The sequence below is a fragment of the Oratosquilla oratoria genome, chromosome 9, assembly GCF_046742065.1.
Source record: "Oratosquilla oratoria isolate Oo_2021 chromosome 9, ASM4674206v1, whole genome shotgun sequence".
Taxonomy (NCBI): domain Eukaryota; kingdom Metazoa; phylum Arthropoda; class Malacostraca; order Stomatopoda; family Squillidae; genus Oratosquilla; species Oratosquilla oratoria.
Window position 1 is genome coordinate 13,433,411 of NC_134785.1, and position 16,051 is coordinate 13,449,461.

General features: G+C 40.4%; 1 protein-coding gene across 4 annotated transcripts in view; it reads left to right on the forward strand.

Annotated features, from left to right (window-relative positions):
• The window catches only part of LOC143028241 (alpha-mannosidase 2-like), a 43,728-nt gene that overhangs the window by 17,280 nt on the left and 10,397 nt on the right, over nucleotides 1-16,051 (forward strand). For all 4 annotated transcript variants that reach the window (XM_076190052.1, XM_076190054.1, XM_076190053.1 and 1 more), the window contains 12 exons: nucleotides 749-909; nucleotides 2,031-2,217; nucleotides 2,957-3,134; nucleotides 3,711-3,913; nucleotides 4,351-4,536; nucleotides 5,342-5,414; nucleotides 6,152-6,343; nucleotides 9,655-9,824; nucleotides 10,431-10,661; nucleotides 10,792-10,958; nucleotides 14,679-14,812; nucleotides 14,996-15,148. In XM_076190052.1, the coding sequence (XP_076046167.1) occupies nucleotides 749-909; nucleotides 2,031-2,217; nucleotides 2,957-3,134; nucleotides 3,711-3,913; nucleotides 4,351-4,536; nucleotides 5,342-5,414; nucleotides 6,152-6,343; nucleotides 9,655-9,824; nucleotides 10,431-10,661; nucleotides 10,792-10,958; nucleotides 14,679-14,812; nucleotides 14,996-15,148 (2,035 nt within the window). The remainder of the gene's footprint in view (nucleotides 1-748; nucleotides 910-2,030; nucleotides 2,218-2,956; nucleotides 3,135-3,710; nucleotides 3,914-4,350; nucleotides 4,537-5,341; nucleotides 5,415-6,151; nucleotides 6,344-9,654; nucleotides 9,825-10,430; nucleotides 10,662-10,791; nucleotides 10,959-14,678; nucleotides 14,813-14,995; nucleotides 15,149-16,051) is intronic.

Below are 16,051 nucleotides of genomic sequence, written 5' to 3' on the forward strand. Positions count from 1 at the left end.
TTCCTCTCTGTCTCTTAACCCATTCAACTCCGATGACAAGATGTCTTGTCATTTGGTCAAATAAAACAAAAAATCATAAAACACCAAAATGTTTGATCAAACACCAGAAAAATATGACGTCAGTCCTCGCTTCGCTCGCAGCGAAGCGAGGACTGACGTCATATTTTTCTGGTGTTTGATCAAACATTTTGGTGTTTTATGATTTTTTGTTTTATTTGACCAAATGACAAGACATCTTGTCATCGGAGTTGAATGGGTTAAATTCCAAGTCTCTGCCTCATACAATGCCATCAGCACAATCACTCTCTTTGCATCCATTTCCAGATACCTATTTGTCATGACACTTTTTAATCTCCAAAGGCATTTACTTGCTTCTCTCAATCTACAATTTACCTCCACCTCCACTCCTCTCCTTCCAGCCACATGTGACCCCAAATACATATAATTATCAACTTCGTTCAGCCTCTCTCCTTTAAGACTTACTTCTAAATCACTGCCGTCCTCTATCCTTATACATTTCATCACTTTGCTTTTACCCACATTTACCTTCAACTTTCTTCTATCGCATACCTTCCCAAACTCTGTCACTAACTGCCTTAATGCCCCTCTAACCCTGCCACAAATGGAGTGTTGTCAGCAAACAACAACTGGCTCACCTCCCATCATGCTTCTATATATGCTTGTTCATGTGTGTGTGTGGAGATATGATTGAATAACTGTTTTGATTATTGTTTTCATCTTCTTTCAGTAATGGATGGGCCATAGATCCATTTGGAATGAGCTCAACAATGGCATACCTTTTGAAACGAATGGGCTTCGAGAATATGCTGATCCAGAGAGTACACTATTCTATAAAAAAGCACTTTGCCAAAGAGAAGAGTCTGGAGTTCAAATGGAGGCAAATTTGGGGTAAGAGTTTATGTTGCTTAAAAAAAAAAAAAAAAAAAAAAAAAAAAATCCTTCTTCTTCTTCTTCTTCTTCTTCTTCTTCTTCTTCTTCTTCTTCTTCTTCTTCTTCTTCTTCTTCTTCTTCTTCTTCTTCTTCTTCTTCTTCTTCTTCTTCTTCTTCTTCTTCTTCTTCTTCTTCTTCTTCTTCTTCTTCTTCTTCTTCTTCTTCTTCTTCTTCTTCTTCTTCTTCTTCTTCTTCTTCTTCTTCTTCTTCTTCTTCTTCTTCTTCTTCTTCTTCTTCTTCTTCTTCTTCTTCTTCTTCTTCTTCTTCTTCTTCCTTCTTCCTTCTTCCTTCTTCTTCTTCTTTTTTTTTTTTTTTTTTAAGGAATGAGTGGGAGTGGAATTACGTCTTTTGACTTTGGCCACCTCCCTTTAAAGGGGGAAAAAGCCCTTGGTGTATGTATGTATGTACATTTGTTATTTATATATTTATTTGTTTGTTATTATTTTTTTAAAGTAAGATTCAGTGGGATTTGGGCCTTCAATCTAATGTTTATTTATTTATTAATTTATTTATTTTCTTATGTTTAATTGTTTAAGGGTGGATGTATGTTCATACACCCTTTATTTTGAGGAAAGAGCCTTTTAGTATATGTATGTACATATTTATATATGCATATGCTTTTATGTGGGGTTTGGGTGAGGCTTGGAACAGATTCACAGAATAAACAATTTGGTTAATGAATAGAGCTCTGAGATGGATTATACTTGTATATAGAGACCTGACTGCTTGGAATGTTATCAGACTTTGGATTCTAATCATACATGGTGGACAGGTTATCATGGTATTTGAAATTTGTATTGTTGGATGTGCTGTGTCTTGCAACACTGCTTCTGACCCAGGGCAGTGGACAAGATGCAGGGATGACCCGTCATCCAGGAGGTGCCAAGATAAGAGGGAGGGAAGAGGGTGGAGGGGAGTGGAGTATGTAGGGGATGGAATGGGTGGGAGTGGTTTCTATGCCTTTTTCTTTTGGCTACCTCCCATGTAAGGGGGAAAAAAGCCTTTGATATATGTATGTATATATGTATTGTTGGAACAGGTGTAGAAAGTTAAACACATGTATTATTTTTGTGCAACAGACACTGGATCAACAACGGACATGTTTTGCCATATGATGCCATTCTATAGCTACGACGTCCCGCATACTTGTGGACCTGATCCAAAGGTGTGCTGTCAGTTTGATTTCCGAAGATTACCCGGATCTGGGGTAACCTGTCCGTGGAGAGTGGCACCGCAACCTATCAATAATCTTAATGTGGACTCCAGGTTGGTTCTTGGATTACCAATATTTGGTTTAGAATTATAGAATAGGGTTTGATAATAGAAGTGATATACCTGCATGTAGGGGAGCATGGTGGCAAAAACGGCTAAATTTAGTATTGGCATATGGTGGTTGGAAGTTGCATGGATGGTAGTTTGGTGATGAAATTTGGTGGGATGAGTGGACAAGGGACCCCAGATTTTCAAAATAATTTCCCCCCATGTAAGAGTTAAGAGCCAAAAATATGCCTTGATTTTGCCCCCCCCCCCCCCACACACCCTGATTTAGCTTCCCACACAGAGTGGTGGATATCTGGAATAAATTAGATAAGGCAACAGTGTATGCAAATACTATTCAAGAATTTAAGAACAAACTTGATGCTGAAAGATACAAAGACGGGTCACTACGAGCATAGCTCCCTTCCCGTATAATACAACTAGGTAAATACACACCTTATACGGAGAATCAAAACCTTTGCATATGTGAAATGTTTTGTCTTTGTTTTGCTGCATTAACTTTGACCCAAGCAGTGTGATGGGACATGGATGACCCCTGATCCATGCAGTGCAAAGATGGGACGGACAACAATTGGGTTTAGGATGAGTATGGGATACGTGTAAGGGGTCGCATGCTTTGACTTGACCACCCTCTTTACAAAGAAGAAAAGTCCTTTTAGTATATGTATGTAATTTTCTTGAAAACTCTTTGATATTCATTACTTATAGTTCCCTTGTTTATTTCAAGAGCAAAAATGTTATTGGATCAATACCGTAAAAAGGCACAACTCTACCGAACAAACGTCTTACTGGTTCCTCTTGGTGATGACTTCCGGTACGAGCATGCTGATGAGTGGGACAAGCAGTTCACAAACTACCAGAAGCTCTTTGACCATATGAACTCACACCCAGACTTGCATGTACAGGTGAGAACTGCAGGGTGAGAAATCCCTTGCATGAGGTACCATCACTAGTGATGGGATGATGCCAGAATTTCTAATGATTCTGATACTACTCTCAACTTATGATTCCGATACCTGCAATGATTACGATTCATGGTTATTTTCAGACCTTTCACTTGGTTTGGGAAACAAATACTTTATGAACATAGTATATTTATTAATCATTTATCGGAATCGGAAGTTTAAAGTAGTATCGGGACTCGTATTGGAATCGTAAAAATTCTTGTTATCGTCCTATCACTAGCCATCACTCTGAGTAAATGAGATACCCACCTCTTGAAGATTCCTGCCTCCTAGCTACAAAGCATCTAACTATTCTTGACTCCCTGGGGTTCAGTTTTAGGACATCAAGGAATGAATTGAGTGGCTTTGAAAGACTACTGTGGTCACTGGTATTAGGGAGATATAAGGGAACTGATCTGAGTTTGTAAAAATTGAAAAATTCTCAGTAAGTTGGAAAAAGTGGCAGTGAAATTTATAGGTGAGTCTCATTGATTTATCGATTACCTACAGTAATTCCCCCGCCTTCCTTTTCTTTAGGCACAATTTGGCACCCTCTCTGACTATTTCCGAGCACTTCGGGAAGAGAGCCAGTCTTCAACTTCAGATGATGTTGGACTTTTCCCGTCTCTATCTGGAGACTTCTTCACTTATGCTGACAGAGACGATCACTACTGGAGTGGATACTATACTTCACGACCATTTTACAAGAACCTGGACAGGGTGCTAGAGGGATACCTCAGGTGAGGGGAGGTGGAAGAGGAAATAAGATTAATAGTAGTGAATGACGGAAGAGAGATAAAACATGGAAAATGTGGAGAAGGAGAGGAATCATCAGACTGAGGGAAGAGTGTAGAATATTTTGGGATCATTATACAAAGATGAGAAGAAAAAATATTGAGAGGTGGAATTGACATATGTGGAAATGAACTAAAGCTGTTCTGCTAATATGTTAATAGTAAATTGAAGCACAGGAAGTTATCACCATGTTGAAAGTAGATAGAACAGTGTATGAAGATGCAAAAGTGCAGATGGAAATGTCAAGCAGTAGCTTGGTGGTGGAAGGTACATTGGATGTAAGAGAAATGTCTGTTGTGTGAATGATAGATGATTTTTCTTAATGTCTTCATTCAGGATTGTGTTTCCAGTTAAAGTACCTTTTGTCTAACTATCCTTGCAGAGGAGCTGAGATCCTGTATTCACTGATGCTGGCCACCCAAAGCTCCCTGGAAGCTCAGCAGCCACAGCTGACCAACCAACTCATGAAGCAGCTGGTGGAAGCGAGACGGAACCTTGGGCTCTTCCAGCACCATGACGGCATCACCGGCACCTCCAAGGACCATGTGGTTATTGACTATGCAAAGAAGTAATTGCCTTTTCTATTTTTTGCTACACAAGTAAAAATATGCAGAAAAACCACTGGTAAATGAGTAAAGTGGTCAGAATGTTTTCGTGTATTTAACCCCTTCGATACGATGACGCCTACGTAGGCGTCATGAGGAGCAAGTGGGTACGCGAGGATGCCGATGTCGGCGTCTTGATTTTATTTATTGTAGTTGTACCTGCGTGACCCCCATACTCTGTAAACTGGCTTCATCATATTTTCTATGGTTATCAAAATTCACGGGTGAAAGAGAGAACGAGCAATACAGCGGTGACTTTATTTTTTATAATGCGAGTATTATGACGCAACATCGCACGTCTGGCAGCTAATGCTGCCCGCGAGATTTTGGCCCGGAGTGAAGGGTTAACCTAACCTTCCCTGAAGATGTCTTAAATAGACGAAAATGTTTGGACTACGATTCTCATTTACCCGTGGTTTTTCTGCAAATTAATTTTCACTTGTTTCTGTGAAATAATGCAAAAAAAAAGTAGAAATATGAAACAGATTGTTGTGTGTAAAATATGTCATCTAATCTTTGGTTCTGGTTACAAATATATGACCATATAATTTTGATGGCACAGTATGGATTACATTAAACAGAAATGATATAACCTAAGCATATGAGTAAATGGAGAAAATTAGATGAGAGTTTATAATTTGTCTGAAAATGTAACCCCCTTTCTGTCCTGTGGAATCTTAATTAATTGTGGTGTAGGTATATGTTGTATGTGTATCTGATATTTGTCATTGTTTCTGTACATTATAACCCATCTTTTAACTCCTACAGGTTATTAGTAAGCATCCAGCAATGCCAGAATGTGATGCAGCAATCTGCCAACTACCTCTTAACCTTTAACCAGGTATGCTTTTCTTGTCTTTTCTTTTATTTCTTTAATTGAATATTTTTTAGTTATTCAGCTCTATGTGGAGCTAAGATAAAAGATAAGTGGAAGGCAGGGGTAATGGATGGGAGTGGAATGGGTGGGATTGGGTATGTGTCTTTGACTTGGCTACTTCCTTTATACAGAGGGAAGAAGCCCATGGTATATAGACAGATGGAGATAGCGATGCTTCTTTTTGAATTGAAGTGTTAGTTGGAATATGATCCACTGGAGTTATATATAAGAGGAGGAACTTTGATAGAGCAGAAGAATTTATTATTTGCTGTGATTTGGAAAGCCTAGGGGGCTATTGGGGATGTGCTTAGAGTCTTGATTAGTCCTTTATGAAAGAAACAAGGGCTTCCCATGCTAGAAGGATAATCAGTATAAGGTGAGATAGAATTTGATCAGTCAATTTTGTCCTTACCTTTTGTGGCCTTGCTGTGGATGTGCTGTGTCTTGTGACACTGCCTCTGACCCAGGGCAGTGGGTGAGATGCAGGGATGACCTGTCATCCAGGAGGTACCAAGATAAGAGGGAGGAGGGGAGTGGAGTATGATAAGGATGGAATGGGAGGGAGTGGTTTTTATGCCTTTGTTTTTGGCTACCTCCCATGTAAGGGGGAAAAAAAGCCTTTGGTATATATATGTATGTAATTTTGTCCTTAACAATCCTTTATGCAAGATTATATAACGTGTGTTGTTTTTGGTTTCCAGAGGAGTTATCATGCAGAAGGAACCAAAGTGTATTACAGTCTAGATGAGACATATGAGGAACACTATACAATGCCTTCAAAGCAAGTGATAGAACTGCACGAAGGCCAAGCTTCTCATATCACCTTCTACAATTCTTTAGCTCAAGCCCGATCTGAGCTGGTCACTATTCGGACATCCAGTCCATATATTCAGGTGAATAGTAATGAGTATTCTGTAAATTGACCTATAGTTGTACATGTATTTGTGTTCTATCTTCTTATCTGCACATGATAGATTAGTTTCCATACCCATAGAGGATTGCTGATATCTGTACAGGTTGAGAATCCTTTATCCAGAAAATGTAATTAGAAAGGAATGATGGTGAAATGGATGGTGAAATAAACACAGAAAATAGTTTGAGTTTTATTCACTAATGTTTCATCCTTACCAGGCCTCCTTCAGAATACCTCTGAGGAAGTCTTGGTAAGGACAAAATGTCAGTGAATAGAACTCCAACTATTTTTCTGTTTACCTCACCACTCTGCCACTTGTCTGTCTTCCTTACATCAGATAGGAATGAATGGAGACTGATTGTAAATCAGTCAATCTGTTGTCCCTGGTCCCTCTTACAGGAAATCCACAGCTTCCAGGTAACCTGGAATAGCTACTGGATTGACCCATGATGAACTCAAGGAAGAAATAGTGTTATCTGGTTAGTAATGGATGAGGAAATGATGTGTCCTGAAGGGATACTGTAATCTGTTTCATAAATTTGTTGTAATGGATGAGATGGTGAGTAGGAAGACATTATAGAATGAAGAAGCGAGAATTGACAAGCTTTGGCTTTTGGGCTCTGCTGTGGAAGAGCTATGCCTTGCTGCATTGCCCAAATTTGACCTAGGCAGTGTGACGGAGGTGGGGTGGATGACCTTTTGTCTATGAGGTGCTAAGATAGGAGGGGCAGCAAAAAGGTGTTAACCCCTTCCATACGGTGCCGCACACGTAGGCGTCATGGGGAGCGAGTGTATTCGCGAGGCTGCCATATCGGCGTCTTGATTATATTTATTGTAGTCGCCCCTCCATAATGACATTCTTTCTAATTCTTTTGTAATCGCATTTTCTATGGTTATCAAAATTCACGGGTGAAGAGAGAACGATCGATACAAGCGGTGACTATATTTTATGATGCGAGTATTATTACGACACGTCGTACGGCTGGCATTGGCTGCTGCCACCGAGATCTAAGTCCATGATGCCTACGTGTGCGGCACCGTATGGAAGGGGTTAAGATTGATGTGGGATGGATATATGGTGGGTTTATGCTTTGGCTTATGCCCCCCCCCTCCCCCATTATAAGGAGGGAAAGGGTCTTGATATGTGTGTATGTATGTTGTATAATGATAAAATGTACATGTACCAAACACTGCTAATATGTTCAGGTTTCTTCTGTTTTTCACTATTCACAATATAAAAACATTGCATGTAGCAAAGGTGTTAATCATATTTTTATGATGTGGATTTGTTAATGTTGGAGGGAATATATACCACTTAAAAGTTCCCATTCCCAAGCTGTTCCATTTTATAGATGAACCTATACAGATAGGCTAGGGTGGGGTGGATGCATGGAGAAAAAAAAAAAAAAAAAAAAAAAAAAAAAAAAAAAAAAATATTTATATATATATATATATATATATATATATATATATATATATATATATATATATATATATAGTGTGTATATATATATACATGTATAAAATGTATAAACATACACACACATATACTATATACATATATATTATATATATATATATATATATGTATATATATATACATATATGTGTATATGTATATATATATGGAGTTTTTATGAGAGTAGTAGAGCTTGTGTCAGGATTAGAAATGGAGAGAGTGAGTGGTTTGAGGTAAAGGTGGGACTTCGTCAAGGATGCGTTATGTCGCCCTGGCTGTTCAAATTATACATGGATTGGGTAGTGCGAGAGGTAAATGCAAGGGTAGTGGGTCAGGGATTGGAGATGGTTAAAGAAAATGGAGAAAAGTGGGAGGTGAGCCAGCTGTTGTTTGCTGACGACACTGCGCTTGTGGCAGGATTGGAGGAGGGACTGAGGAAGTTGGTGACAGAGTTTGGGAGAGTCTGTGATAGAAGAAAGCTAAAGATAAATGTGGGTAAAAGTAAGGTGATGAGATGTACAAGGGGTGAAAGTGGCAGTAGACTGGAAGTGAGCATTAAGGGAGAGTGACTGGAGGAAGTGGATAGTTTTAGATACTTGGGTGCAAATGTGGCAGGAAAAGGTGGAGTGAAGGTGGAGGTAGAATGTAGATTGAGAGAAGCGAGTAAATGCCTTGGTGGATTGAAGAGTGTAATGAGGAATAGACATTTGGGAATGGATGCTAAGAGGAGACTGTATGAAGGAGTGATTGTGCCAACAGCACTGTATGGGGCAGAAACATGGAACATAAGAGAGGAAGAGAGAAGGAGTTTGAATGTGTTTGAGATGAGGTGTCTGAGAAGTATGATGGGGGTTACTAGGCTAGATAGAGTGAGAAATGAGGAGGTGAGGAGAAGAATGGGGGTGGAAAGGGAGTTGGGAGATAGGGTTGATGAAAGAATATTAGGATGGTTTGGACACATGAAAGAATGAGTGAAGAAAGACCAGTAAAAGAGGTATGGAAGGCAGATGTGGAGGGAATGAACATGAAGGGACATCCTAGGATGAGGTGGATGGATGGGGTGAAGGGGGCTTTGGGGAAGAGGGGAATGTCTGTTGAGGAAGGATGGGAGAGGACGGAAGACAGGGGTGAATGGAGAATGGTTGTATATGGATGATGTTGTGATGCATGAGGTGGAATGGGCGGGGGGATGGGGGGTGAGGTAGTATGTGTGAGCAAAATTTTATGCAGCCCGAAGGGATTTCTCCCTGTCTTCTCCTTTTATGCATGGGGTGACAGAGAGGGGGGGTCGCCGATTAAATGAAGCGGCCTTGCTGTGGATGTGCTGTGTTGTGCGACACTGCCTCTGACCCAGGGCAGTGGACAAGGTGCAGGGATGACCAGTCATCCAGGAGGTGCTAAGATAAGAGGGAGGGTGGATTGATGTGGAGTGTATTCAGGGATGGAATGGGTGGGAATTATTTTGTGCCTTTTCCTTTTTGGCTACCTCCTTTGTAAAGGGGAAAAATCCTTGGTATATGTATGTATGTATATATATTCACATATCTATAGCTATCTATCTCAGACATCTAAAACACTTTTGGTCTCAAGCACTTAAAACCATAGATTCTCAACCTGGATCATGTGTTTAAATGACCTAAGCTAATTAGGACTTACAAGAATACTTGACTTCATATTTTAGTAATTACACAACCCCTTTCCTGGATACATAGATTGTATAGATTTACCTTATTTAATTGGCCTTCACATTAATTAGTTACTTAAGCATACTTTATTCTCATTTTGATTGTTCACTCTTTCATGCATCCTCATCATTGCCTTGTGGATGGCAGGTGCGTAATGAACACGAGACACCTGTCCGATGTCAGGTGGATCCTGTGTTTGAAGATGAAGGAACAGTGTCCAGTTCCCAATTTGATGTGTCGTTTGTCATCACAGCACCTGCTGTTTCACTTACGACATTTTCGGTGCAGACCGTTGCTCCTGATGCAGTGGACACAAAGTAAGTAAGGTCTTACTGGACAGAAGTAGTGATGTTCGTATGCAATGGTTGTAAACTTCATGTGGTGTTAATCCTTTTGGTAAGGAAGAGGTACCATGAAGATCAGCAGAATAGCTTGGTAACATCTAGAGCAGTGTTTCCCAACCTTTTCGAAATGATTACCCTGAAATTCAATTTCGCAGTTATCAATTACCCCATTGAACATATACACGGTAATATCGGATGTATTTTTTTCGCTGTCACCTGATGAAATGCAGATAGATGGGTACGTACAAATCCTGCAATGTAGTGATGTATCCTGAGTGTAGAGTGTAGTGATATATATGTAATTGGAGAGAGTTAAACTGATTGATTTGGTCAGGCTACCTCTTCTCACACAGAACATCCGTTACCCCAAAAATATTGGTTCATTACCCCACTGGGGTAATTTGCCCCGGGGTTGGGAAACACTGATCTAGAGTAAAAGGATATATAGTGCCAATGAACTGGAAATGCAACTGTATTAAGTTTAACTTCATTTCACAAGACAGGACAATGCTTGCATTACTTTGTTCTTGTTTGGTGATTAAATTTATTTATTTTTCTCTTTTGTTTTCTCTTGCACAGTCTCATTAGCTATGCTGCCATTCGAGTCCGAAACAAAGGGGGAGTCTTGCCTTCAACTCCAGCTGTCTTCACTGATGTTGCCTTTGCAAGTGAAGAAAATGGTGATATGGTCTTGAAGAATTCAAATATTGAAGCAATTCTCAACACCAATGGGTTCATAAAAACAATCAAATACGTAAAAGGCGGGAAGTCACAAAAACTAGACATAGAGTTTGTCAAATATGGTGTGAAGTAAGTCACTCAAGCTATTAAATGAAGTGTCCATCCTTTTGAACAAAATTATTGATTCCATAGTTAGAACAAAACCTAGATATTGAACCATTACAGTGAAGGAGTGAACAGGTTCGGGTAATTTTTTCAGGAATCATCGAGAAACTAGTGGTGCCTATTTGTTCCTGCCAGACAAGGATGCAGTGCCAATAGACATGAGCAATACACTGCTCAAGGTGATAAGGGGACCCCTGCTCTCCCGGGCCATTGTTATCATCCAGAATGTTGCACACAATCTTCTAGTCAAAAACTCCCCGGGTGAGTAAGCTGTAGTTTAACATAACCCTTAATGTGTATACATTGTGACGAATGTGGATAGGAGGTAAAGGGAACACAGGCTGAGGGAAATACTTTTATAACATCAATAAGAGGACTGGGGATTTAATATGGGCTAAAGCAGCAGCATGCTTTGTCGTCATGAACAATAAATACAGAACCCCTGATCCAGACGGACATTTCAGCCACGCGAATACCAACAGGCGGATAATTGGTCCACCCACTGCGATAGCTCATCACACTGACAGATGAGGTCGAGTGGGGGACCAACCTGAAACTTTGCCACGTTCCTTTTTATGCCATATATATTGACCAACTTGACTTCAAACTATATTCCTCTGAAGAAGTCACTCAGGTGAAACTAGTCAGGAATAAAAGTATTTCCCTCAGCCCGTGTTCCCTTTACATCCTATCCACATAACCCTTAACATTTTCCATACAGTTGGCATTTGCTTTTTTATTCTGGCTAGTGGGCTTGCTGTAGATGTGCTGTATCTTGTGACACTGCTTCGGACCAAGGGCAGTGGGTGAGATGCGGGGATGATTTGTCATCCAGGAGGAGCCAAGATAAGAGGGAGGGAGGAGGGCAGATGGGAGTGGAGTATGTGTGGATGGAATGGATGGGAGTGGATTTTATGCCTTTGTTTTTTTGGCTACCTTCCCTTGTAAGGGTGAAAAAGCCATTGGTATATGTATGTATGTACCACTAGACTGAGTGTACATACATACATACATATACCAAGGCTTTTTCCCCCTTACAAGGGAGGTAGCCAAAAAGGAAAAGGCATAAAATCATTCCCACCCATTCCATCCCTGAATACACTCCACACCCCTCCATCCTCCCTCTTATCTTAGCACCTCCTGGATGACGGGTCATCCCTGCACCTTGTCCACTGCCCTGGGTCAGAAGCAGTGTCGCAAGACACAGCACATCCACAGCAAAGCCTCTTCATTAGATCAGCCCCCCCCCCCCCCTCTCCGTCCCCCCATGCATACAAGGAGAAGACGGGGAGAAATCCCTTCGGGCTGCATCAAATTTTGCTTACACATACTACCTCACCCCCCATCCCCCCACCTAATTCACCTCATGCATCACAACATCATCCATATACAACCATTCTCCATTCACCCCTGTCTTCTGTCCTCTCCTGTCCTTCCTCAACAGACATTCCCCTCTTCCCCAAAGCCCCCTTCACCCCATCCATCCACCTCATCCTAGAATGTCCCTTCATGTTCACTCCCTCCACATCTGCCTTCCATACCTCTTTTACTAGTCTTTCTTCACTCATTCTTTCCATGTGTCCAAACCATCCTAATACTCTTTCATCAACCCTATCTCCCAACTCCCTTTCCACCCCTGTTCTCCTCCTCACCTCCTTATTTCTCACTCTATCTAGCCTAGTAACCCCCATCATACTTCTCAGACACCTCATCTCAAACACATTCAAACTTCTTCTCTCTTCCTCTTTTATGTTCCATGTTTCTGCCCCATACAGTGCTGTTGGCACAATCACTCCTTCATACAGTCTCCTCTTAGCATCCATTCCCAAATGTCTATTCCTCATTACACTCTTCAATCCACCAAGGCATTTACTCGCTTCTCTCAATCTACATTCTACCTCCACCTTCACTCCACCTTTTCCTGCCACATTTGCACCCAAGTATTTAAAACTATCCACTTCCTCCAGTCGCTCTCCCTCAATGCTCACTCTCCCTTAATGTTCACTTCCAGTCACTTCCAGACTGAGTGTAAAGGAGATAAAATGTTTCAATAATATGATGGGTATTTCTTTAGTAATAATTTTACTAAATATTTTTCATTTCCAAACATGGTATTTCAATGTGTATAAATTTAAATGCACAGTGCTCAACATAAGATTTGTCTGCCCCGTTGGAAAACATAGAAAATATAATAACTTTGGTTATTTCACTTACCAATAATATTTAGTGGGACACCCTTTCCTCTTGATGACCTCTTTTAGGCATTTTAAGACAGAAAGGGCAAGGTTACAAAGTGTATCCTGTGGTATTCTTGCTCAATATTCCCTGATCTCCTTCTCCAGCTTGGGTATGGAAGACACATCTTTCCCCTATAAATCACGTTTCACTATCTCCCACAAGTTTTCAATTGGATTTATGTCTGCATTGTTACCAGGCCAGTCTCTGACATACTCAATCGCACAGTCATCCAACCGTTCATTCAATGACTTGGCCTTGTGTGCAGGGACCCCATCATGCAGAAAAATGGCTGCTTATGTATTGTCAAATGTGTCAGGAAGATGGCCACGCATCAGCTCTAAATATACATACTGGTTTATTGTTTGGCATTTAGAAAGCACTTGAAGTTTAGTGGTGCCATATCCAGTAAATACCCAATAACGTAGGTGAGTCCAGGTGTTTTACAGTAGCTTGGATGTAGTGTGGGTCAAGAGGGCACTACTGGGCTGCCAATACACATTTCCACCTCTACTGTCAGGTACTGTAAAGGTGGATTCATCGTTCCACAGCACCCTCATCCACCTATCACTATTCCAGCTGTTATATTTATGGGCAAAAGCAGTTCTATTGCACCTCTGTTTAAGGGTAAGAAGAAGGCTCTTGACAGGTCAGTGACTCGTGTACCCAAGCATTACAGTCCTATGATTCACAGTTTGGACTGACACCTCGCCTAACAGTTCAGGGTTACTTTCCTTGATTTACCTTGCAGTCACTTGTGGATTAGACTCAACCTCATGTTTTACAATTGTCTTTGCCCTTTTACTGGTCTTCAGTGCCTTTCCAGGCCTCTCTTTCTGAGTGGGAGGGAGAGGCCACCCTCCCAGTGAAATTTGGCAGCCTAGCAACTAACACTTTGTGAACACACACCAAATTGTTCAGTTATTTCCTTTGTTGCATGACCAGATTTCTTTAGAGCTACAATCTGGGTAATGGTTTCCCATGATAAATCCTTACTAGCACCCATGTCCACAACACTGGGGGAGTTAGAAGAGGCAGCAGTTGGGGTTGAGAGGCAGGGACACACAGGACACTCACGGCACAAATCGCCCTCCCCCCTCCCCCATGGTGGCAAAACAACAGCTGAGCATGTTGGTTTCTAGTGGGATGATTAACTCTCCCCACAATGCTATGATGGTAGGTAGTACATTCAAATGGTGTGAAAATTCACCCCCTTTAAGGGTGTTTCCATTTTTGACATTATATTGGACCATTGAAGCCCTGGTGGACTAATCCTATGTTGAGCACTGTATATAGAATTTACAAGTCCCAGGCACTGCAGCAACATTTAATTATCCTCATAATTTTTTTCTGTCTTTTTTTCTGTCTCTCATATCACATGCCAATAGAAGCTAGCAGATATGCATACTCTGTGGGATTATGTATTTACCTAGTTGTATTATACAGGAAGGGGAGCTATGCTTATAGTAACCCGTCTTTGTATTTCACAATATCTAGTTTGTCCTTAAATTCTTGTATGGTGTTTCCACACACTGTTGTTTCATCCAATTTGTTCCAAACATCTACCACTCTGTGTGGAAAATTTTCAGATCTCTTGTATAATTATCCTTCTTGAGTTTCTTTTCATGTTCCCTTGGTTTTCTTTTATCCCACTTTGATAAACCTTCTCTATACAAATGCCAATGCTTACATGCTCATGCCGGGGAATGTGTAGATGTTTTAATTATTGTTTGTATGTCTTGGCAGGAGTTGACGGCATGGGATTAGATATTGTAAATATTGTAGACATTACCAAAGAGAGGAACTATGAGTTAGCCATGAGGTTCTACACAGATGTACAGAATAAGGATGTTTTCTATTCAGATTTAAATGGTTTTCAGGTAAGAACATTGTCTGTGAATGTATAAACAGGTTAACTTGATATATGCATGTATTACGTATATCAAAATAGAATAAGAATCTTTGAGGATAAGTCTGGTAGGAATAAAATAATTAAAACCCATTTCTGAATGATGAAGTATAACTGAATTCTGTCTATTTAATTTTTTCTTATGTATTTTTAGGTGACAAAGAGGGTGACTTACAAGAAACTACCCTTACAAGCCAATTATTATCCCATGCCTTCACAAATGTTTATTGAGGATGACCACACACGCATCAGTATCCTCTCTAAACAGCCTCTTGGGTGTGCCTCCCTCAGGAGTGGGGAACTTGAGGTAAGATCACAAGATAAGTGGAGATACATTTGATACATTTGACCCATCATCCATAAGGAGCTAAGATGAGAGGAAGGAAAGGATGGTGGATGGATGGGAGTGGAATGGGTGGGAGTGGGTACTTGCCTTTTGACTTGGCTACCTAGTTTGTAAGTGGGGAAAAAAACCCTTTGGTATATAGATAGACATTTGATACCATGATGGCATGTTTTGTGAGGGAAAATATGATCAGAGAAAATTAAGGTAAATGAATAATACATGGTATATGTATGGGTATTATTCATTTTGAAAATTAAGGTAAATGAATAATACATACATGGTATATGTATGTATTATTCATTTAGAAAATTAAGGTAAATGAATAATACATACATGGTATATGTATGTATTATTCATTTACCTTAATTTTCTCTGACCATATTTTCCTCACAAAATGTGCCATTGTGGTATCAAATGTCTATCTATCTATATACCAAAGGTTTTTTATTCCCACTCACAAACTAGGTAGCCAAGTCAAAAGGCAAGTACACACTCCCACCCATGAATAATGGTTATTTTGAATGTTATAGAGCACATATCCCTACAATCAAGAAAACAAACATAGGCACCCACTAAAATCCTCCTCACATAAAAATGATAGGCACACAGTTCTATAGAAAAGCCCTCAATCCCTTTCATTCTTCTCATCACATAGCTGGATCCACACTGAGGCTCCTGTAGCACTACGTGGGGCAGTTGACAGTGTTGAGTCCAGTGCTGAGTGTCCACACAGGCTTTCAGCAGTCACACTGTCAGTATGGACTTGGCTGGATCCACACTGATAGTGTGACAGTGCTGATAGACTTAGTGGAAACTCGGTGCTGCCCTCAATACTGACAAACACAAGCACATTCAGCTGAACAT